The sequence below is a fragment of the Quercus lobata genome, chromosome 4, assembly GCF_001633185.2.
Source record: "Quercus lobata isolate SW786 chromosome 4, ValleyOak3.0 Primary Assembly, whole genome shotgun sequence".
In the NCBI taxonomy this organism is placed as follows: domain Eukaryota; kingdom Viridiplantae; phylum Streptophyta; class Magnoliopsida; order Fagales; family Fagaceae; genus Quercus; species Quercus lobata.
This window is the reverse complement of record NC_044907.1, coordinates 5766205-5791927: the sequence shown is the minus strand read 5'-3', so window position 1 is coordinate 5791927 and position 25723 is coordinate 5766205. Positions and strand designations below refer to the sequence as shown.

Here is a 25723-nt window from a genome sequence, read left to right as displayed (position 1 = left end):
AAAACGAACCAGGACCAATTAGAAATAATCAGCATGCCTCAAATTTTCTCATGAATTGAGTCAGGACTTCTCTCTATAGCATTTTGGGATTTTTGGGCAATGATTTGAACGTTTTAATTGATTTTGCACTGCCCTTTAATGTAATTTGAAATCAAGCTTTTTTTTCTTTTTTTCTTTTTTTTTTTTGTGGAGAAATTTCTGAAATGGGTTTCTAGTTCAGGAACTTCTTTCTTTGTATCATTGTCTTTTGATAAATGTTGGCCAATCTTTACAAGGCATAGCTCATTTTTTCTAGTTTGTGGGATTATACCGTTGCATGAAATATAGCTCAGGTTCAGATGTTGTTCTTTCAGCTGCAGTTTGGAAGCTCTATTTACAGTGTTGTAAAAGGTTTTACCTATCTTGTTGCATTGGCATCTGCTCCCCAACTGTAATTTTAAGTATTATATTAAGGTATTATGTTGGGGGAGATTGCTAAAAAATAATTGAGGAAAGTCTTAGCCTCTTAGGAATACATATGAAACAAATTAACAAGCACAAGGTGGTAATGTGACAATCCATACATATGTCAATGAGCATTCAGTGAACATGTGGTATTTTGTGATTCCCGAAATTCAATCTTCCAAAAGCAGTTTTATAGATTAAAAGAGTGACCTGGACCTTGTGATTTCGAAACATCTGATCTCTTAAAAGGTTTTTGAATAACGGTAGTTAGGTAGCATACAATCATTTGAACACTATGCCCTTTCACAACTTTTACCTTTTTGTTACCATTGCTCTTGGATCCCGGTCCTTTAGTTAAATTAAACAGCATATATAAGAGATAGTTTTACCAGAATTATGAATATATGGACTATAGTTTTCTAAAAATAGCACACTAATAAGATGTGATTTTTCACTTGTTTTCTTTTGGTGCAGAAGGAAATTGTTAGTCAGTGATTGTTGTGGTCTGTTATGTTTTAAATCTGCTATTCTTGAAGTTGGAGATGGAGTATTTGAGTTACTTTCCACATCAGGGGACACTCATCTAGGAGGAGATGATTTTGACGGGGCTTGAACAAGACAGATTAATAGAGCTTTTGCCATTCTTTGTTTTCTGGTTTGTTAGTTGTTACTAAAATTACACGTCTATATTCTATAATCTTAAACAGAGAATAGTTGATTGGCTTGCCCAAAACTTTAAAAGAGATGAAGGAATAGACCATCTGAAAGACAAGCAAGCTCTACAACGTCTCACAGAGACTGCGAAGAAAGCAAAGATGGAGCTCTCATCTCTAACTCAGACCAGTATAAGGTATGTGACAATTTCTATGCCTTCTTTATATAAATGGATCTCTCTTTTTGGCATGATCATTGAAGAAAAGCTTTCTTTTTTACAGTTTGCCTTTCATTACCGCCACTGTGGATGGCCCAAAACACATTGACAGCACCCTGACAAGAGTCAAATTTGAAGAATTATGTTCAGATTTGCTAGACAGGTATGTAAGTTGAAAACTGCTACTCTGTGGTTGCCCTCTATGCATGTTCCAAAATGGAATAATTCTCATATGAAATATCAGTGTGTGTTTGATTTCCATTACTGGAGTTTGCTGCCTTTTGATTTAAAACAGTATGTTTTTGCCAATATGAATACCTATCTGCCTACATAAGTTCAATGGATTACAACTGAAATCTTTTTTTTTCCTTAGGCTACGAGGACCAATTGAAACTGCCTTGAAAGATGCAAATCTTTCCTTCAAAGATTTAGATGAAGTAATCCTTGTTGGTGGTTCTACTCGCATCCCAGCTGTTCAGGAGCTTCTGAGGAAGATGACTAGAAAAGAGCCCAATGTCACTGTAAATCCTGATGAAGTTGTTGCTCTTGGGGCTGCAGTTCAGGTTTGTCCTTATCTTGTTGAGATAAACTACCACTTAAGCGGGTTGCAACATTTTGGATTTTTTAATTTTTTTAATAGGAGGTAGAGCAGTTGAACTCTCTGATATGAAGATATGTTACTACTTGTTCTAATAGCTTAAGCTACTAGGAATGGTGAATTGAATTATTTAACAATTATTTTAACATGCTCTAATTTTTTTTTCTTAGTCTATTTGAAAAATAAATGACTATGTATCTCTATTTCTGATATTATTTGTTGTAATACTTATTGATATTGCATAAATTGTTGAGGCATCAATATTTATTTTGGTCTTTCTTTTTTTTATTTTTATTTTTTATTTTTTTAGGCTGGTGTTTTAGCTGGAGAAGTTAGTGACATTGTGCTATTGGATGTCACTCCATTGTCTCTGGGACTCAAAATTTTGTGTGGTGTAATGACAAAGATTATCCCAAAGAACACAACTTTGCCAACTTCCAAATTAGAGGTGTTCCCCACTGCGGCAGATGGGCAGACCAGTGTAGAGATTAATGTCTGTCAGGGTGAGAGAGAGTTCATGAGGGATAACAAGAGAATGGTGATGATATGATCAATGTAGATTTCACAGATAGTGAGCAACTCTTAGAACTTCAATTCTGGCCACGCATACTTGCATACTTGTATAAGTTCTATGTTAGTTTGTGATTTTGCCGAGTATGATGAGTACATTTTCAAATGTGCTTTAGAGTTGGGGTAGTTATTAATGGCATAAAACTTGGCAGAAGGTTTAGTCTCTTCAATTGCTAGTTTTTTTTTTTTTTTTTTTTTTTTTTTGCCAAATAATATGAATTTATTAAGAGGAAGACCTAGGGACTAACCCATCTACCTTCTCCACCGGCAAAAGAAAGGTAGGATTAGAGGAGATGGGAATGGCACTGGTACAAAGCAAAACATGATAATTACCCAACAAGTGGACTAGTTAGAAATTTCTTTGTAATGAAAAGATTCGTTGCATGTATTTGTTTAAGAACTTTTATTTGTAATTGTTCATTTGGTGTAATTGAGGATGAAGACAAAAGTTTTTTGTTCACTCAATCAACTTCACTATACACATTTACAAATTTTGGTCAAATGATCGGTTGAGCTAATATAAGAAAAATTTATAAGTTTGGACCAAACTCAACATTATACGAACTAATCACAAATCCAAGCAATGCATGGGAATAAATAATTATTTTATATTGTAATATAATGTATAATTTTTTCTCTACATAATCAACTTTATATGTGAAGCATAAAAAATCAAAAAATAAAAAACAAAAAAAAAAGTTAAAATAAAAGAACTAGTGACACGTTAGATGTATTATAAAATTTTAGTACTGTCTTACAAACTAATGTATCAAATTTTTAATTAATTAATTGTCATGTCCCTACGTATCCGACCTTATTTTCAAATATATATTCTTATATCAAACACATTTTTCTTGCGTGTTGTACTTCATAGTTCTGAGCATCACTAAAAGCTGTCTCATGCTTTGTAAGATTGTAGTTTGTGGGATCACAAGGAGTGTACCTGCCTGCCTCAGTTGAAATTGTGTGGCACAGATCTTCCATGCCATAATTGCTCTCAATTGCTTGAGTTGAGAAGAGGCCAAAAAGAGAGAGTCTAGGTAAATATTCACGCATGCTTCAGACCAATCTTTTTATTATATTTTGCATCTAATTGTTCAATTGAAATTCTTACTATTTTTAAGTAATTATGCGAAGGGAGAGCCATAGAGGAAATAGCTGCCTAAGCATAACTAGGCCCTAGTCTTTCATGTATGACAACACCACAAGAGAAAGAGAGACGTTGTGGCTTTGGGTTTTTTTTTTTTTTTTTTTTAATATAAAATATTAAAAATTATATATAGTAACTATTTGGTCCGGTCTGGTCCGGTCCAGTCCGGGACCTGGACCGAAAACTATATGGTTGGATTTTTTAAAAGCCTAAAACGGCAACAACTAAACAAAAGAACAAACGATGCCGTGTGCTTAAATGAAGCACGTGAGCTTTCAGTGCTGATCCTCTTGGCATTATTTACTACACAAATACGAGTAATTCTTAGTGACTTTCATTTCAGGGCTAGTGTTTTAGCTGGAGAAGCTAGTGACATTGTGGTCTTGGATGTCACTTATTACTTCCATTTTAGATCTCTTTATTTCTGATATTGTCCACTGTAGTACTTATTAGAACTTGCATTAATTGTTGAGATAGTTGAGGCATTAATATTTATTTTTTTGACTTTCATTTCCGGACTTGAAACTTTAGGTGGTGTGATGACAAATTATCTGAAGGAACCCAACCTTGCCAATTTCCAAACCAGGGTTTTTTTCTTTTCCACTACAGCAGTCAGCAGATGAATATAAACGAGTATCAAGGTGAGAGAGTTTTCGAGGGACAACATATCTCTTGGAAGCTTTCGCTTAGATGGCATCTCACATGTGCCACTTGGAGTTCCTCAAATTTTGGTGAAATTTGGTATTGATGCCGAGGGAATTGGAATGAAGTAGGATATTGCCATAACTGGTATTAGCACCTTGCCAAGTGAAAAGGTATGTTTTGAAAAAACTGTTGTTATGAAGAGTGTTTGGTATTTGTTCAAATTAAAGTTTTTGGTTAATTTAGGGCTTGAATGATCCTGAAATCCAACCTAGCTTAGCCGAATATAATTATCTAACCATCTGAGAAATAATCGAATATATATAACAAATGCAACTATAGAAATATAAGAGATTGCATCACCAAACTCCAAGTAAATCAAGACTCATTTCTGTATTAGTGCATTTTACTACTTAGATATTTTATACTCCTATTACCATAGCCATTGTTGGCAGGGAATGATTTTTCTTGTTTATATGCTAATTTGTATTTTCTAAATAAAAAAATTAAATAAAAATTCTTTATTTCTTTATCTTTAATTTTGATTTTATAGCTCAAGGGCTTCTTCTTCTTCTTCTTCTTCTTCTTTTTTTATTATTTGTTACCCCTTTCAATGATGCTACCATGGTCTCCAAGAACCTATATCTTTCTTTTCTTTCTGAAATCTCAGCATTTCTAGCATCTATGTTTTTCGATTAATAAATAAATAAAAATAAATGGAAACATTCACATTTTATATTAGTAACCCAATTATGTTACTAAACCCCATGTTTGCATGTACAAAATAAAACTATTGCAGGTGATAGGATGGTTAATGAAGCTGAAATTTTTGCAAAGGGAAGAAAAGGAAATGAGGGATGCCATAGACACAAAGAACCATGCTAACTCAGTTTTGTACCACACTAGAAGCAACTAATATAGCTAGGAGACAACGTTCCTAGCTTGACAAGGAGAACGTAGAGGCTAAAGTGAATTCACCCAAGCCATTAAAGATGCAATGGATCTACCCAAGCCATCTCTAGTGGATCTACCCAAGCCATATAAGATGCAATGGCTGTCTTGAATCAAGAAATTATGTAACTGTGGTAGTCAATGTTAATATGAATTAGAATTGGATTGTCTATTAGCTTTTTTTGGATTGACTTCTGTGCATGGACGGCAACTATTGTTTAGCCTTGAATTATGTTAGAGTTGAGAGAGAACCATTTGATAAAGAGTTATTTGGGTGTATTGGGGTTTGGGTTTGTGAGTGGTTCTACACCACCTTTATACTCTCCATATTTGTTAGTAAAACTCTCCTTGTCACCGCCCGTGGATGTAGGCCAAAGGCCGAACCACGTAAATCCTTGGTATTCTCTCTTGTATGTGGTTGTTTATTTATTTATTTATTTATTTCCGCTCATAATATTTATTTGTGAGATTTTTCTAAAGACGTAATATTTTTATAAATAGATCTTAAGCAGGAGTGTATCCAAATACCCTTTCCCACAATAGTCAATTTATGGTCAGCCTAGCGAACTCAGTGTTGGGTTGATTCTGGTATTACACTTGGGTCATTTAGATCAACTAGGAAAATACCTAATGGTGATGATATGATCAATGTATATTTCACAAATAGTGAGCAACTCTTAGAACTTCAATTCTGACCACGCATACTTGCATACTTGTATAATTTCTATGTTAGTTTGTGATTTTGCAGAAGGCATAAAACTTGGCAGAAGGTTTAATCTCTTCTATTGCTAGTTTTTTTTTTTTTTTTTTTTTGCTAAATAATACGAATTTATTAAGAGGAAGACCTTTGGACTAATCCATCTACCTTCTCCACCGGTAAAAGAAAGGTAGGATTAGAGGAGATAGGAATGGCACAGGTACAAAGCAGAACAAGATAATTACCCAACAGGTGGACTAATTAGAAATTTCTTTGTAATGAAAAGATTCGTTGCAAGTATTTGTTTAAGAACTTTTATTTGTAATCGTTCGTTCGGTATAATCGAGGATGAAGACAAAAGTTTGTTGTTCACTTGATCAACTTCACTGTACACATTTACAAATTTTGGTCAACTGATTGGTTGAGCTAATATAAGAAAGAATTTTCAAGTTTGGACCAAAGTCAACATTATACGAACTAGTCGCAAATCCACGCAATGCATGGGAATAAATAATTATTTTATATTGTAATAGAATGAATAATTTTTTCTCTAAAATTTTTTGAAGATAACTTGCTCTTCCTTAAAATTAAAAATTTTCTATTCAGTCCAATTAGGTTTACTTCGGTCCAATTTGGTCCACTCAGTCAATTTCAGTCACCCTTCTGTCCATTTTAAACTAATTGAGTCTTAACTTGATTCTTTTTGTAGGTTTTCATTTCAAGTTTAGCTCCCAAAAAAAATTTCTTTATTTTTTGGTTGAAAAATATGAAATTTATTACATTTGGGCTAAAATCTTTTTTTTGGAGTTTAAAAAAAAAAAACTAAAATAGAAATTACAAATTACAAATATGAACATAAAAATGCAATAAAAATGATAAATATTCAAACGTTTAATTCGGACCATATTGGTTCTATTTGGTCCATTCAATCCTCTTCGGTCCAATTTGGTCCCATTCAATCCTATTTAGTTCATTCAGTCCACTAAAATTCTATTCGGTCCAATTCGGCCCATTCGGTCTTATTCAGTCCAGTTCGGTCTAATTTGGTCCATTGAGTCTACACTGGCTCTACTTAGTCCACATTGGTCCTATTTTGACAACTTCAGTCTACTGCAATCTACTCAGTCCACATTTGCTCTCTTCGGTCCACGTTGGTCGTATTCGGTCCACTTTGATCCACGTCAGTCCTATTTGGGCCATTTAGTCCACTATGGTCTGATTCGTTTCATTTTGTACACTTTGGTTCTATTCGGTCCATTCTGTCCACTTCGGTCCTATTCAATCCACAGTACTCCTATTCGTCCAGTATGTCCACCTCCATCCTATTCGGTCCAGTGTGGTCCCATTAGGTCCATTCTATCTACTTTGGTCTTATTCAGTCCTATTAGGTCCTATTTAGTCCTTTTGTCCATTAAAGTTCTATTCGGTCCAATTTGGCCCATTCCGTCTTATACAGTCTACGTCGGTCTAATTCGGTCCACTCAGTACACATTGGCTCTATTCGTTCCACATTGGTCCTATTCGGTCCATTCTGTCCACTTCGGTCCTATTTAGTCCACATTACTCCTATTCAGTCCACATCGGTCCAGCATGTCCACCTCGGTCCAAATTCATGCCATTCGGTCCATTTTGTCCACTTGGGTCCTATTCCGTCCATTCGTTCTAATTCGGTCCACCTTGTTCCTATTGTTGATGTAACAAAAATTATACTTATTGTCACATTAAATTACTTTTATTTTGTTAATAAAATTAGTAGCTCTATAACATTTTTGTTGCAATGACTTTTGGGCCTTCAAATTTCTCCATTGGCCCATTACATTGTAGTGATACCTTGCATGGGCCTGAAGGCTAGAATAGCCCTCCAATAAATGATAGAAAAACAAAATAACAAATTATAAATTTATAATAATTCATGAATTCAACACTTTTATTTGCAACATATAAATATCGTGGTATTCACCCTGGTCCCTGTGGTTTATCAAATCTTAAACTACAGAGTTGATGGTAGCTAGAATTGTTGATTTGTTGTAAACTTTCTTTTAGTGCCTTTGCAAAACTATATATTATCCAACAATTTGTTGTAACAATAAACACTAATTTGGTGTTTGATTGGGTTGGATCATTGCGTGTTAGTGCCTCATCTTATCGTTTTCTTTGGCATATTGAACCAAAGATGCATATCTAACGTTGGTTTAAATAGGCTTATTTGTTGCATTTTTTATTAGTTAAATTATGTTTGGATTTAGGTCCAATGTTTCAATATATTGGATTCAACACAAATAAGAACAATTTTTATTTATTGAATTTAAATAAAATATTATATGTTTAATTTAAAAGAAAAAGAGACAAAATACAAATAATTTAATGATATGGAGGATGTTGCTAAATTTAAATGTTGAATAAAATAGGATAAGAAGAAAAAATAGTAAAAATTAAATGTATAGCGATAAACACTAAATTATTTTAGTTATGCTATGTAATAAAATAACATTATTTTATATACTATTTTTATAATGCAATAGGATTATATTTGACAATCAATGAGAATAAAAAAGATAACAACATAAAACTCAAAACTAAATCGTATCAAATCAAAGGAGAATTCTAAAAAATACAAAAGTTCATCAACCTAAAGTAGAGATGCGAGAAAGGAGAGAGAGACATTTTGTGTGTGAAAAAATAGAAAATAAATACTACGCTTTAGCTTTTAGATATGTATAGATTAGACTCAAGGCCATAATTCATTAAAAAATAATAATCTAATAAATCTTATAGGAAAGGCTGGATAAGCAAGTCAAAGAAAGCTCTTGGTGTCATGCAACACTTAACTCCTCCATCAATGAACCTATAGAATAAGAATTTACATTTTTTAGCACCAGCAACTCCCTGTACATGTGGGATTGCTTACCCTTGTGCACTCTTAATCAACTTTATATGTCAAGCATTAAAAAAAAAAAAAATTAAAATAAAAGAATAAGTGACACATTAGATGTATTATAATTTAGTACCATCTTACAAACTACTGTATCAAACTTTTAATTAATTAATTAATTGTCCCTACATATCCAAACTTATTTTTCAAATATATATTCTTATATTAAGCACAATTTTCTTGCGAGTGTTGTACTTCAAAGTTCTGAGCATCACTAAAAGCTGAGTGTCATGCTTTGTGAGATTGTAGTTTGTGGGATCATAAGGAGTGTGCCTGCCTGCCTTAGTTGAAATTGTGTGGCACAGATCTTCCATGCCATAATTGCTCTCAATTTTGAGTTGAGAAGAGGCCAAAAAAGAGAGTCTAGGCAAATTGTCACGCATGCTTCAGAGCTAAGGCAGCATATTATTCTTTACTCTTTAGAATGTCACATAGACATTAGAATAGTCGGTGGACTGGTTGAGCACATGAGCTCGTTAAAGAAAGTAACAGGGGCCACTAGTTCACTACACAACCAAATCAGTAAGAGTGAATTTGACCCGTGGAGCTTGTAATGTGCTAACCAAAAGCTTGTAGTTTTTCGTACTTTGATAATGTGATTATTTGGACAGACCCATCTCTTGTGGGTGCTCTATACACAAAAATCCTTATGAATTTGATATTTTTCCTAATGGTTGTAGACTTCCTTTAAATATGTAACGTCACATCAATAATATTTTCGCAACAAATCTTAGGTAGCAAACTGTTGTTGATAAGTAAAAAAGTGATGTCAACGGTGAGCCTAGATTAGAATCAATTATAATCAATAACTTAGAACTTGTTGTGAAAATATTGTGGTCATAAAATTACTCTTAAAAATTAATCTTAATTCTTTTTTTTTTTCTTTTTTGAGAGAGTTTCAACTTATAGTATCCGTTCCTGATGATAATTTTTTATCACCAAACTAAGACACCAATCAGTTTTTAGTGTAGGCGAAAATTGAACCCCAGATCTCTTATTTAACCATCAGAGACTTTACCAGCTGAGCTAATTGGAACCCACATTAATCTTAATTCAAGTTCAAAGGAGAGATCTCTATCACATAAATAAAGAGTGTGGCTATTATTAAATAAAAAAAGAAAAGAAGAAGAAGGTAGATATATTTCATTGATTTGAAATATTTGTTACATAAAAAAATGACTCTCGACAAGAGGAAAGAAAAAAATATCAAATATATATTAGTTACGGCTTTTGATAGCAAAAATCTTAAATATAATAAAGTAATCAATATATCAATTTCTACGCTACAACTTCTGGGAAAGTAATTCCTAGTTAGATTTAATTATTTATATATTTTTCATAGCTCGATCATCTGTTCAAGATTTTTTCTAGCATGCTCGAGTCTATCTGTACCTTTTCACTAAGCCTAAACTGCCAATAGTTATATGGTTGGGTAATTTGCATTGATATTGATGAGTTCCATGTTATAACATAAAATTTATGACCTACCTTTTATCACTAAATTTTCTCCCAAAAAAAAAAATTGTCATTAAAAAAATAGGGTAAGTCAGATAATGAATTTTTTTTTTTTTTAAATCATGAAGTTTATTTTTAAATTTTTTCAATAGCAATACAATTTTTTTTTTTTAGGATAAGATATTAGTTTGGTTCGAAAATAGATTTTCAAGGCCAATGGGCTCCCAGCTCTCTACCCTTTGATGGGCCGAAGTGAGAGTTTACAATGGTGGAGCCTATTTTGGTTTAGAGATGTTGTTAATGGACGAATCTGCCCCTGGATCATAGTACAGGACCTGGTGATAACTAAAAGGGGTAAAAGGGTAACATTAAATTTTTCTCAATGGTAATCGATATAACGGAAATCGAGTGCCTTGTAAATTAATAGAGAGTCACGATCAATCACATTGCTTTGTTTTTATCCCTCTCCCTCTGTCTCTCTCTCTCTCGCTTCAAAGCTCAGGTATGACAAATTTCTGGCTCTCACTCTCACTCAGTCACTCTAGCCCATCAACATTTGATTTATTTTGGTTACCCAGTTGAGAGAATTTATGGGTTTTGGCATATATGTCTGCATGTAGTCATTGACCACGTTTACAAAGATATTCATGAAGTTTTTCTATACAATTCTCCTTTCAAAATTTCTGTAAAATTCTGTGTCTTTCGGTGACTCTGATTGTTAGGAGTACTTGGAATGCGGTGAGGAGAGCTCAGTTAATTGGAAGGAAGGTTGCTGGAATTTGGAAAAATGGGTTCAAATACTCTGTAAGTCATTGGATTTCTTCATTATTGTTGCGACTGGGGTCATTTTGGTTCAGTCATTTGTGTTACTTATTTGTGCTAGTTGCTCACTTCTTGGAAGATTATTGGACTTTTCTGCAATGAGATTGTGTGTGTAATGTCATTTGGGTTTGAATGGAAATGGGTGGAACACCCTTTCCAAATAATAATAAATATCAAAAAATTTAGTTAGTTGTCACGTTTCAAAACAATACTAAAAACTAGCATCTCGAGTATCTAAAGCTTGAGTTCCAAGATAAAACTCGAGTTTTTAAGTCTCGATTTGTAAGCGAAAAAATTCACGTGAAAATCGAGTTTTAAAGCTTTAAATCGAGTTTGTACGCCGCTATAATGCTTTAAAACGTCATTATAGGGCTTAAAAACGCCACTATAGGGCTCACAGAACCTGATATGGGGTGATCATACTTATAAATTTTTTGCAGAAAAACGCCGCTATAGGGTTTTAAAACGTCACTATATGGCTTAAAAACGCCACTATAGGGCTCCCTGAACCTAGTATGGGTTGATCACATTTATAAAAAAAAATTTGCGAGAAAACGCCGCTATAGGGCTTTAAAACGTCACTATAGGACTTAAAAACGCCACTATAGGGGAGTTTTTTTTTTTGCATGGAACTCGAGTCTTAAAGACTCGAGATCTATGTGGCATTTTCAGTCCAAATCGTCCAGCCAAACACTCGCAAAGCGAGTCTTGGAGACTCAGGTTTTAATATTGATCTCGAGTTTCTAAAACTCGAGATGCTATTTTTCTTAGAACTTTGAAACGTTTCCTAACTTACTACATAGTTGCCCCTCACACTGCTAGTCTGCCCATTCCCCCGAAATGGGTGCTACTACCACATGAGTATGGGTGCTAAATCCATACTCACGACCCAAACCCACAACAAAACCTCTTTATCTAGCCACAAGTTGTTAAAGCCTTATACAATCTTTTAGTATTTTTATTAAGGCTAAAATCCAAAAGATAGAAGTTTCTTTGTAATGAAAAATTTCATTGTATATACTTCACTAAGAACTAACACTACATAAATTGTAGGATTCGCACAAATCAAATTATTATTGAAATAGGGCCAACAAGGCTTATGTCCGTGTTGCCTTCGACTTCCAATATTTTCTCTACTGAGAACTGCTTAGACTTCTTGGATTCATTGAACTTTTGATAGTTTTTCTGCTATTTTACTTCTTTTTTGTTTCTTTAGGGTGTTCACCACTTTTTTGCGCTTTTTAATTAAATACTATTAATTAAAAAAGGGTTTTTTTTCTTTTAGGTACTAAACAAAATATATATATATATATATATATATGAAGACACAATAAATTCAACCTAGTAAAGTAAATGCCAAACAATAGTCGCATAAAATTACAATTCAATCCAATCAACCCAATCCAAAACATTTCAGTATTCTCAAGCTGCTCTTATGCTAATTGACCACAGGTCAGGTCATTTAAGATATTCATTTGACTCATCTAGAAAGCCACAAATCTTGAATTTTATAAGAATTGAATGGTGGTCACCAACTAATTGTGCTAACCAAGGGTTAATTGAATTTTATAAGCTGCTCTTATCCAAAACTGAATTACCTTGAAAAAAGTCTTTCTCCTGGTGCAATTGAAACCGCAAAACCAAAATTAGATAGTTTGGCAGTGAAAGATTTATCCAAATGTACTATTGGTCTTGACCTGCCACAATGCATGTAACAAATAGCATAGGATGTCACCATGGCAATTCTCACACGGTCAAGCCATGAGATCAGGCGAGGAACCCATTTGCCTTTACCATGGAGATTATCAAAAAGAGTGTTGTTGGAGATGAGCTCAAAAACCAGGATGGGAATTTCAGTTTCCAGGCAGCAACCATAGATTCTGAAAACATTCTTGTTACTGATCAATTGTTTTATTGCAACTTGATTTAAGAAGAAATCTATTGTCTTCTCAAAAGACCAAAGTCTAAGAAGGCCTTTAACTTTAATAGCAACTTGCCAATCATCTAGTTTTCCTTTGTAGACAGTTCCAATTTCAGCACCAAGTATTAGATCAGGATCATAGTTATTTGCCTTGGCAAAGAAAACCCCAATTGTCTCTATATCTCTACCTTGGTTGCAGGAGATTTGCTTCTCTAGTAAGATTGCTACATTGTGGATGAAGTACTCTTCTTTGGCCTCAAATACCTGCATTGCTTTCTCCATCTTGATTCTCTTCTCTGTCAATAGAATCATTGAACAAGTGACTCTCACTTCATATATTCCATCTCATATTTCTTCTATTACAAATCAAGGAGTACATAATCTTCACAAAAAAAAAAAAAAAAAAAAAAAAAAACATGAAGTTAGTGAAATAGTTTCTTGATGTTATTGTTAATTTGGAAGTAAAATACATTAATATTTTCTCACCTTTTTTCATCCCCATTATGCTATTCCAGATACTCATAATCTGTAGCAAGAGAGTATTCAGGAGAATCTTAACCTGCATCAACAAATAATAGTATAGTAAGCACATGAATCTTTTAACTAAAATTACCTCTAAGATATACTAGAACTAAGTCTCTGCTAATCATGATGTATTTATGTAACGATAAGCAATTGGCCTAAATCCATTTTAAGTGGATAGTTAACTCTCCATAATTCATATCATGAGTAGAGGAGAAAAATCACATTTGGAATTAAAAGGGGGAAATTTCAAGTACCTTCAGAGAAAGCCAACCAAGGGAACCAAATACTCATCAGGGTGCATTATTAATCTTTACCAGTAACCTAAAATCCTTAATTGATGCTATTAGCAGTTTTGTTGCAGATTGTACTAGAAAGCAACATTACAATTTTGGTCATACTCTGCATGTGGTATTAGTCATAATTTGATACTTGATGACAAACCACAACACAAGCAATCCAAACTCCAAATCCAAATCCATACTCCAGCCACAAGTTGTTAAAGCCTTAAGCAATCTGTTTGGGTTTTTGTGAAAGCTAAATTCCAAGATAGAAATTTCTTTGTAATGAAAAGTTTAATTGTATTTTGTTTAAGAACTTTTATTTGTAATCGTTTGGTGTAATTAACGATGAAGACGAAAGTATGTTGTTCACTCAACTTCATTGTACACATTTAAAAGTTTTGTTAGTTTTTAGACTCTTTAAAACACAATTAGATTAACCTAGGTAATTAGACAAGTTATTACTTAGTCCAAATTCCAAATCTAGGTTATCGCAATCAAACAATCATATCATGCAAAGCAACGGAAAAATAAATAACACAACGATATGATAATTCAGGAAAACCAAACCGGTAAAAAACCTAGGGAGGATTTAACCTAGCTATCCTCAAGGTAAAAACCAAATCCACTAGAAAGAATCGAAGTTCATACAATAAGACTTAACAAGCCCTTACGCTCAACTTCTTATTGCTACCCACCAATAGAACTTACTGACACGACCACGTGCAAGCTCCGAATCTACAGACTCCTTTTTTCTTTGGCCTTTGCAAAACACAAACACTCCCGTTTGTAACTTTGAGATCCCACTCAAAGGTTTAGCAACACAAACTCTCCTGTTTGTGACTCCAAGACCACCCTTGAAGATTTAGATCATCAACACATTTGATGACAAGAGAAGGCAGCAACTTCTACAATACCGGATCTTGAGATTCTTCAAGGAATAACACCGGTAGAAGACATTAGAGAGCTTTTGGGTACAAAACCCTAGATCTACAAAAGAGGCACAAGATGCACTCTAATCTCTCTAAAAAAATCTCAAAACCCCACCTAGGGTTAGCTTATAATGTCCTTTAAATACTAGAAAAAACGGCTTGCGATTTGGGCTTCAAACAAATAAGTTATGGCCTTTTAACGTTTGCTGATTTTGCTGATATGCGATTTTGGATCAATCAAATCTGTCTTTCGATCGATCGAACCAACCAACTTGTAACTCATTAGTTTTTATCCCAAACTTGAGTTTTTTGTCTTGGGCTTCAATGTAGACCATTCTAAACTAATAAGACTTAGTTTTTGTCATGTTTTGTCATGGTTTACCAACATTACAAACTCAAAACTTAACAATTTTGGTTAAACGAACTTATGATCAATTGAGTGAATATAAGAAAAAATTTAGAAGTTTGGACAGAACTCAACATTTAGTTCAAATAGACCATAAAATAAAGACAACGACAGCTATAAGTACTTTAAGTTCTTTAAATTTCCCCCGATATCCTTCAGCCAGCACTTGATCCATGCCTGAATTGAGTAGGATGAATGAAATCAGTTCTAATGGACAGATCAAACCAAGTGAAAAAAAGCCTTTTAACAGTTCCAAACAAATAAAACCTCCTTGCATGCTTTAACATAAAGCAAATCATTTTATATGGAAAGGACAAGAAGGAAATATATATAAGAATTAGAATTCTAGTTTATTCATTTTGAACTACCTGTGAATGTGTCATGCCTTCACTAATGAGCTTGCACTGAAGGACTTCTAAATAAGGACAACCCAGAAGCCTAATTCTGAATGGAAGAAAAGAACATGGGATAGAACAATAAATCAATACACTTTGACTATAAAAGCTTCCCATTTCGATGTTTACTTGCTTTCCAGAACATGATTTCTATTGCTTTTCAAACTCCAACAGTGTGCTTTGTCTTGCCATTCTTTTTTTGTACATTGAAATGAAGGAACCAAAACAGTACAAGAAGAAAAGAGTATAAGATTCAGAGGTCGCTGCCTGTTATCCAAGCTAATGTTCATAAATAACTTATGGGCACAGGTTGCTAGGGATCCAGACTCTGCCAGGACATCCATCCACCTGTCAAACCCAAACATTTGTATAACTGTTGAATGTCCTTCACCACAGCCTCTCTATTGGCCAACTCTACCACCTGATTGTAAATTCTAAGAATACTAACAGATAGAAATCTCAAAGCTAGAAGATGCTATGTAATAGCCAATAGGGAACATCCTGAAAGCTGGAATATATATTTTTGCCGTTTAGTTGATATGTGCCATTCTCATGATCCCCATTTCCCATTTCTGATTTTTCCTCTCATTCTTTTTTATATCAATTTATTAAATACAAAGAAATTCACATTTTATTAAGGGAAGGCTGTCATTTCGACCATTCCAATAGTTTGAAGTTAGAGAACGGATGGTATGTCAAGGGGGTTTTCCTGGAGCTTTCTAGATCAATAATAGATTCTTTTGCTTAAAAATTAAAATTTTGTTTATTTATTTATTTATTTATATGTTATTTACGATGCTCTTTTGATATTATAGCAATGGGGATCACTTCTAGGTGTGATACCTATCAATTTATATGTGAATAGCATTCATTTTACAATGCTATGAAATGGTACAAAGGCACTTTTCTTGGTGTTAGGACTTGAGGATGTTCAAAGGTGAAGGCAATATCTTCATAGAGCTTCTATTCATGTATAATATGTATTTGACTTGCATGCATGCACATACAATTAATGGAATTTATTCTTGAAAATCTGTGACTGTCATGTTTATTTTGTGAATATCCACAAAAGGATTAAAAAGGAAGAAAAAGCTTAGCTCAAACAACCAGCCATGTACATGCACCTTCTCTATTTTTTCAAAGGAAGCTTGGATCCCCTCTACACTAGATTATCTCGCTGCTGTCAATGCTTTTCTTTGTTTTTTGAATTGTTAGTTGCCCTGCACATTGAAATCAAACTTTTACAATACAAGATCACATTAGTGGCAAAGAAAGGCTCTTTCTTCATGGTTGTCTTGTGAGAGTGGTTCTACACCACCTTTGTACTCTCCATATTTGTTAGTGAAAATTTCTTCTTGTAGCCACTCGTGGATGTAGGCCAAAGGCAAAACCATGTAAATCCTTGGTGTTCTCTCTTGTATGTGGTTATTTATTTTTTTTTTTTTTTTTTTTTTTTTTTTTTTTTTTTTTTTTTTTTTTTTTTTTTTTTTTCTGCTCATAATATTTAGTTGTGAGATTTTTCTAAAGCCATAATATTTTTATAAATAGATCTTATGCGGGAGTGTATCCAAATACCCTTTCCCACAACAGTCAATCTATGGTCGGCCTAGCCAACTCGGTGTTGGGTTGATTCTGGTATTACAATTAGGTCATTTAGATCAATTGGGAAAATAGCTAATGGTGATGATATGATCAATGCAGATTTCACGGATAGTGAGCAACTCTTAGAACTTCAATTCTGACCATGCATACTTGCATACTTGTATAATTTCTATGTTAGTTTGTGATTTTGCAAAGTATGATGAGTATATTTTCAAATGTGATTTAGAGACGAGTAGTTGTTAATGGCATAAAACTTGGCAGAAGGTTTAGTCTCTTCTATTGCTAGTTTTCTTTTTTTTTGGCTGAATAATACAAATTTATTAAGAGGAAGACCAAGGGACTATCCCATCTGCCTTCTCCACCGGTAAAAGAAAGGTAGGATTAGAGGAGATGGGAATGGCACTAGTAAAACCAAGAGTGTTGCTTTGGCTTCAGCGCAAAGAAGATTACCTTTTACATCAATCCCAGTCCATGCACGAGTGATGTTACCTAAATGGTTTAGGCAGAGTGCAGCAAGGTATACATTGTTTGGTCTCACAGCAGCATCGGATTTTAAGGTCAAGAGGATTCATATTTCAAATATTTCACAAGGTTTGTATATGTAAAATTTGGCCTATAGCAGATAGCTTTCAAAAAAATGGTAATTAAAGTGTAATATCTTGTAGGACCCCAATACAACTCGTGTTTCCTAGTGTACTATTCTATGGCTGAAGTAATAAGATCAACTTGTCACATTCTCAATTTTTATTAGCTCAAAATTTCTATGTAAGTAGAAGCCTGTGAAACCAATGGTATCGAGGGAGCTGTCATTTGCTGGTCGCTATTGTTGTTTATGCTATATCTCAAGCATTTGAATAGAAATTGTAGGGACACGATTATTTAACGGCCCAAAAATGACGTTGGGCTCGTAAGTAAAGGGCCCTAATAATATGATTTGTAGAGAGTGGACTGAAAAGACAGGACCTTAGTCACAGGTTAGCGGTTTGAATGGGGTTTCTGTGGAAACTTCTCTATGGGGGGACTTGGCTTGACTTGCTAAGCCTTCCATTAGTGCGGGTTGCAGAGTTTAAGTCCTCAGACAGTGTCCGAGGAGCATTGTACCCTTCCCTTTTTCTCCCCTTTGCAGGATTTTTCCTTCTTCCGGGGGCCTCCTCCCTTCCCAGGGGCTTTCTTTTCTTTTATACTAGTGTTCGTTTCCCCTTTCAGGGTCCACGTATAAGTTTTACTTTCTGGGGTGCAGACCTGTCCTGTCAACCCATACCTAGAGTGGTTAGGGGTCGTTGGGAAAATTAAAGGGCATGGTTTAGAGTATGGGCTTGTCAGATACAGGGTTTCGTATTATGATGTTGGTAGCTTTTTCCCTTGTCCTGCCCCTATACTGAGTTTGCCCCTTTCTTCAGGCATTTTGTGAGGAGCTGAGCATGAGGTCGTCCTCGGCAATATCCTTACACTCCTTTTGGGATTTCATTATGCGTCCTCGGCAATGGCTCTCCTTGGCTTAGGCCTTGGGCCATAATGTAAAGTGGACCTGGGCCACGAATTCTCTGGCCCCACAGAAATAATGTTGAAGATAATTCATTATGGGTTATAATATAATCAAGTTTTATCTTCATTCTCATTTCTCCATAAACAATTCAAATGTTCTACAATTGGTGTTTTCCTCCAATCTTATTAATTTTTTTTTTTTTTAAATCAAAGCATAAAAACCATAATGAAAACAGATAGATGGTCATTATAAATTTTCAAGAAAGGGAATAGAACCTCTTAAATTTTAAGAGAAAGAATTGAAAATAGATTATATTTCAAGATTGAAAATAGATTATATTTCAATATTGAAAATAATATTTTTTTACCAAAAATGATATATTATTCAAGAGTTTAAATCATCTACGTTCATATTATTTTCATATCTAGAATTTTATACAAGTAAGAAAAACCTTTTTTTTTTTTTTTTAATTATATTTTGCATCTAATTGTTCAATTGAAACTCTTACCATTTTTAAGCAATTAAGCGAGCTGAGAGCCATAGAGGAAGCAGCTGCCTAAGCATAGCTAGCCCTTAGTCTTTCATGTATAACAACACAAAAGCAAGTGAGACAATGAGAGTGAGATCAAGGGAGATGAGAGAATTTTTTATTATTTTTTTATTTTTGTAAATAAATAAAAAATATTAAAATTTATATATATTTAGTTACTGTTCATTCTGGCCCAGTCCAGTACCGTTCATTATGGGACCGGGACCGGGACCGGGACCAAAAACCTATATGTACATATGGTATAAAAGGGCAACAATTAAAGAACACACGACGCCATAATACAAGTGTGACATTTAGTAGTGCATGTGTTCAGCACGTGGGACCTATAAACAATGTTGTGTTCTTTCAATTGGTACACATTCTATACTTTAAAGAAACTGACAATATTTCTTGTTAAATTTTACTCATTTTTCTTCAACCAAACTATTGAATATTGCTTCAGAATTCAACAATTTTGAATGGTTATTATTATAAAGTGTTATTAATTTATTATTTTTTAGAAAAACATGTTCAATTGTGTTATGTTAACAAAGACAATTATGTGAAGGTTTAGAATAATTATCTTGGGTAATATAGGATTTGGGGAGCAAACGTAATGAAGTTAAGACTCCAATTTGTGCTAATCAACACTACAGTGGTTATGTTAATTGATTTTCTTCCAAATCAAAAAAATTAAGTCTAATAATTATTACAAAGTCAACATTTTCGGAGATATATATATATTCACACACGCGGCCGCACGATAATTATCAATCCTAATCCTTTTTAGTAACTCAATTGGTAATGTTCTTAACTTGTCTCACTTTATTTGATATTGGATGTAGAATGAATTGGAAGCATAGAAAAAAAATGAGGTGTCAATATCCCTGAGCATATTCAGAGCCTTATGATTATGAACAAGAGCAACAAGTCAATAGCTTAGGTGATTAACTTGTCTTGTGTTTTTCGTTTTTTTCCCTCATATAAAAATTTCAGTCTAGATATGATTCTCACACTAAGAGGAATGATCGTATCTACTCTTTGAAGGAATGGATGGGCGGCATGGGCCTCCTTCAGCGCATTGGTTCGTGAAGTTCATACTCCCTAAGCACTGGATGCCTCCAAAGTCCAAACTAACTTAGAATTATCCAAAAACAACAAAAAAGAGTTTATTATAGTTTAACTACAAGCGGCTTTGAAGGAATTTCTCTGACCTATTATATCATTATTCATAAAATTATTCACGTGTATTAAGTCACATAATTCATGAGCTTATTTAAACAAATCTCATAACACATTTTTTTTAGTATCTTCTATGACTAGTTATTAAAAAAAAATCACAATGTTTGTATTTGTAAAATTTGGTTTTACAAGCCCTCACCAAATCCAGTGTTATTTTTATTATTATTTATATTGCTTGCTTGCTTTATGACTAGTTATCTTGTTGATCATATAATTAAGAAAAAAATTGATAATTAATTAATAATTTTGTTACATATTTAATAAAAGGGTCTGAAACATATTTTTCAATTGACAAGAGAACAATTTGAATAAATAGGGTTCAAATCTAGATTTTTTGCTTTACCATTTTTCTTTTTGAATATATCAAGGTTTAAAATTTAAAGAGATAAACCACTTGGCCCGCACTTTAATTAATGTAATATATAAACACACACAAAAACTATAATAAAAAATTAAATATATAATTATTTAATAGGATGGTAGACATTGTCATTACATTTACATGTTAGATTCGGCTTAGAATCATGATCTTTCACAACCTATCCAATGCCCAGTAATATTTGAGGAGAAAATTTCATTAAAGCAAAATCTAAAGCCACGAGAGAAAAGACAACTATTTTTCTAAGATCTAATCTATTTATTTTATTAAAGAAAAGGGGGCTAAAACTACAATAACATATATACTCTTTTGTAAGAAAAAATTGTAAAATAATGATATGATGATTGTCACGATGGCCACTCCTGGATTAAAGCAAAATTCAGAGTCCAATCCTAATGCAATCCTAATAGATGTTAACAACATTCTCAAAAAAAATAGATATTAACAAAAAAAAAAAAATTATACATTTTCATTAACATAATAACTTAAAAAGAGAAATTCAAATAAAAGAAATTTAAACAAGTAATTTGACTACTTAAGAGTAAATTGAGAAAATAAATCATTGTACAAACATTTAAATGTTGACTATCAACCTGAAATTTTTCAAAAAAATCTACATTTGTTTTGGTTTATTTTATGAATTTGTACAATGCTTTTTTTTTTTTTTTAATTTCAATTTGTACTACCGTGTATATTAAAATGATGTTTGAATTTTGAGTTATTGTCTCCAGGATTTTAAAAATCGGTGCTCCGTTTATGAATGAGATTGGGTGGACTTTGTTATGGGCTTTATTGAGGAATTTGTATCTGGCCCAACAAAGCCTAGCCATGTATCTAGTACGTTATATTTTCATCATATTAGCTTTGCTGTTTATTTCTGTTAGTAAATTTACTATCAGTTTCTCAAAAAAAAAAAAAAAAAAAAAAATTACTATCAAATAAGTGGTGTCTATTGTGTCACATCACCGGTTTTATACTAATTGTCACTAGATTACTAGTGTCTAGTGGAAATAGATGTCAAAACCAATATAATAATGAGATGTAGCAACCACATTTTATCATTGGGTGTCAGTGCCTCATCTTATCATTTTCTTTGACATATTGAACCAAAGAAGAATATCTAACATTGGTTTAAATAGGCTTATTTGTTGCATTTTTTATTTGTTAAATTGGGTTTGGATTTAGGTCCAATGTTTCAATGTATTGGATTCAACACAAATAAGTACAATTTTTATTTATTGAATTTAAATAAAATACTATATGTTTAATTTAAAAGAAAAAGAGACAAAATATAAATAATTTAATGATATGGAGGATGTTGCTAAATTTAAATGTTGAATAAAATAGGATGAGAAGAAAAAAATAGTAAAAATGAAATGTATAGTGATAAACACCAAATTATTTTAGTTATGCTATGTAATAAAATAACATTATTTTATATACTATTTTTATAATGCAATAGGATATTATTTGACAATCAATGAGAATAAAAAAGATAACAACATAAAACTCAAAACTAAATCATATCAACTCAAAGGAGAATTCTAAAGAATAAAAAAGTTCATCAACCTAAAATAGAGACCTGAGAAAAAAAAACCAAAAACAGGAAAAAAAATTATATATATATATATTTAGAGAGAGAGAGATAGTCTTTTGTGTGTGAAAAAATAGAAAATTATGCATGGAATGAGAGAGGGAATGACAAATTTATAGTATGAGGATAAGAATAAGAAAAGTAAAAAATAAAGGAAGAGAAAGGGATAGAAAAATAATGATATTAAGTTAGAGAGTAGTGGGGATATGAAAAGTTAAAATGGAATGAGAAAAATTGAAGAAAGTTAAGGTAGAGAGTAGTGAGAATATGAAAAACTAAAATGGAATTGAAAATTTAATAATAAATAAGAATAGTTAAAAATAAGATAAATATGATATTTTGATTGTAATGTAATAGAATTTTTAATTCACTTTAAATGATAAAAAATTATATAAAAAATTGGGGAAAAAAATGATAATGTCATGGCTGCTAATATGGCTTAACTGGAGTGTAGCAACAATAAATATTACGTTTCAACTTTTAGATATGTATAGATTAGGCTCAAGGCCATAATTCATTAAAAAATAATAATCTAATAAATCTTACAGTAAAGACTAGATAAGCAAGTTAAAGAAAGCTCTTGGTGTCATGCAACACTTAACTTCTCCATCAATGAACCTATAGAATAAGAATTTACATTTTCTAGCACCAACAACTCCCTGTACATGTGGGATTGCTTACCCTTGTGCACACTTAATCAACTTTATATGTCAAGCATAAAAAATCCAAAAAAAAAAAAAGTTAAAATAAAAGAACAATTGACACGTTAGATGTATTATAAAATTTTAGTGCCATCTTACAAACTAATGTATCAAACTTTTAATTAATTAATTGTCATGTCTCTACGTATCGGACCTTATTTTTCGAATATATATTCTTATATCAAATACATTTTTCTTGCGAGTGTTGCACTTCAAAGTTCTGAGCATCACTAAAAACTGAGTCTCATGCTTTGTGAGATTGTAGTTTGTGGGATCACAAGGAGTGTACCTGCCTGCCTCAGTTGAAATTGTGCAGCACAGATCTTCCATGCCGTAATTGCTCTCAATTGCTTGAGTTGAGAAGAGGCCAAAAGAGAGAGTCTAGGCAAATTGTCACGCATGCTTCATAGCTAGGGCAGCATATTATTCTTTACTCTTTTGAATGTGACATAGACATTAGAATAGTCGGTGGACTGGTTGAGCACATGAGCTCGTTAAAGAAAGTAACAGGGGCCACTAGTTCACTACACAACCAAATCAGTAAGAGTAAGAGTGTGAATTTGACCCGTGGAGCTTGTAATGAAATAACCAAAAGCTTGTAGTTTTTTGTACTTTGATAATGTGATTATTTGGATAGGCCCATCTTTTGTGGGTGCTCTACACACAAAAATCCTTATGAATTTGATGTTTTTCCTAATGGTTGTAGACTTCCTTTAAATATGTAACGTTATATCAATAATATTTTCGCAACAAATTTTAGGTAACAAATTGCTATTGATAAGTAAAAAAGTGATGTCAACAGTAAGTCCAGATTATAATCAATTATACTCAATAACTTAGAATTTGTTGTAAAAATATTGTGGACATAAAATTACTCTTAAAAATTAATATTAATTCAAGTTCAGAGGAGAGATCTCTATCACATAAATAAAGAGTGGGGCTATTATTAAATAAAAAAAGAAAAGAAGAAGAAGGTAGATATGTTTCATTGATTTGAAATATTTGTTACATAAAAAATGACTCTCGACAAGACGAAAGAAAAAAAAAATCAATATATATTAGTTACGACTTTTGATAACAAAAATATTAAATATAATAAAGTAAACAATATATCAATTTCTATATTACAACTTCTGGGAAAGTAATTCCTAGTTAGATTTAATTATTTATATATTTTTCATAGCTTGATCTTCTGTTCAAGATTTTTTCTAGCATGCTCTTGAGTCTATCTGTACCTTTTCACTAGGCCTAAATTGCCAATAGTTACATGGTTGGGTCATTTGCATTGATATCGATTTTTTTTTTTTTTTTTGAAAATGTGCATTGATATCGTTGGGTTTCATATTATAACATAAAATGTATAACCTACCTTTTATCATTAAATTTTCTCAAAAAAAAAAAGAAAAGACCCTTTAGTCATTAAAAAAAAGGGTAAATTAGATGATTTTTTTTTTTTTTTTTTTTAAATCATGAAATTTATTATTAAATATTTTCAACAGCAATACTATATATATATATATATATATTTTTTTTTTTTTAAGGATAAGATACTAGTTTGGTTCGAAAATAGATTTTCATATCCAATGGGCTCTCAGCTCTCTACCCTTTGATGGGCCGAAGTGAGAGTTTAGAATTGTGGAGCCTATTTTGGTTTGGAGCTGTTGCCAATGGACGAATCTGCCCCTGGATCATGGCACAGGACCTGGTGATAACTAGAAGGGGTAAAAGGGTAACAGTGAATTTGTATCAATGGTAATCGATATAGCTCTAATCGAGTACCTTGTAAATTTATACAGAGTCACAATCAATCACATTACTTTGTTTTTATCCCTCTCCCTCTCTCTCTCTCTCTCTCTCTCTCTCTCTCTCTCTCTCTCATGCTTCAAAGCTCAGGTACGACAGATTTCTGGCTCTCACTCTCAATCTCACTCAGTCACTCTAGCCCATCAACATTTGATTTATTTTGGTTACCCAGTTGAGAGAATTTATGGGTTTTGGCATATATGTCTGCATGTAGTCATTAACCACGTTTACAAAGATATTCATGAAGTTTTTCTATACAATTCTCTTCTTTCAAAATTTCTGTAAAATTCTGTGTCTTTCGGTGACTCTGATTGTTAGGAGTACTTGGAGTGTGGTGAGGAGAGCTCAGTCAATTGGAAGGAAGGTTGCTGAAATTTGGAAAAATGGGTTCAAATACTCTGTAAGTCATTGGATTTCTTCATTATTGTTGCGACTGGGGTCATTTTGGTTCAGTGATTTGTGTTACTTATTTGTGCTAGTTGCTCACTTCTTGGAAGATTATTGGACTTTTCTGCAATGAGATTGTGTGTGTAATGTCATTTGGGTTTGAATGGAAATGGGTGCTACTACCACATGAGTATGGGTGCTAAATCCATACTCACGACCCAAACCCACAACAAAACCTCTCCATCCAGCCACAAGTTGTTAAAGTCTTATACAATCTATTAGTATTTTTATTAAGGCTAAAATCCAAAAGATAGAAGGTTCTTTGTAATGAAAAATTTCATTGTATATACTTCACTAAGAACTAACACTACATAAATTGTGGGATTCACAAAAATCGAATTATTATTGAAA

General features: G+C 32.8%; 2 protein-coding genes across 2 annotated transcripts; one reads left to right on the top strand and one right to left on the bottom strand.

The window, feature by feature from the left end:
- Nucleotides 1–1127: 1127 nt before the first annotated feature.
- On the top strand, nucleotides 1128–2487 carry LOC115983511 (heat shock 70 kDa protein 6, chloroplastic-like). The gene is made up of 4 exons (XM_031106221.1): nucleotides 1128–1294; nucleotides 1380–1478; nucleotides 1689–1878; nucleotides 2224–2487. The coding sequence occupies exons 1-4, from the start codon at nucleotides 1260–1262 to the stop codon at nucleotides 2461–2463; spliced, it is 564 nt and encodes a 187-aa protein (XP_030962081.1). The 5' UTR covers nucleotides 1128–1259; the 3' UTR covers nucleotides 2464–2487.
- Nucleotides 2488–12726: 10239 nt separating this feature from the next.
- On the bottom strand, nucleotides 12727–13335 carry LOC115984459 (wall-associated receptor kinase-like 8). The gene has a single exon (XM_031107482.1). The coding sequence runs from the start codon at nucleotides 13333–13335 to the stop codon at nucleotides 12727–12729; it is 609 nt and encodes a 202-aa protein (XP_030963342.1).
- Nucleotides 13336–25723: the final 12388 nt, after the last annotated feature.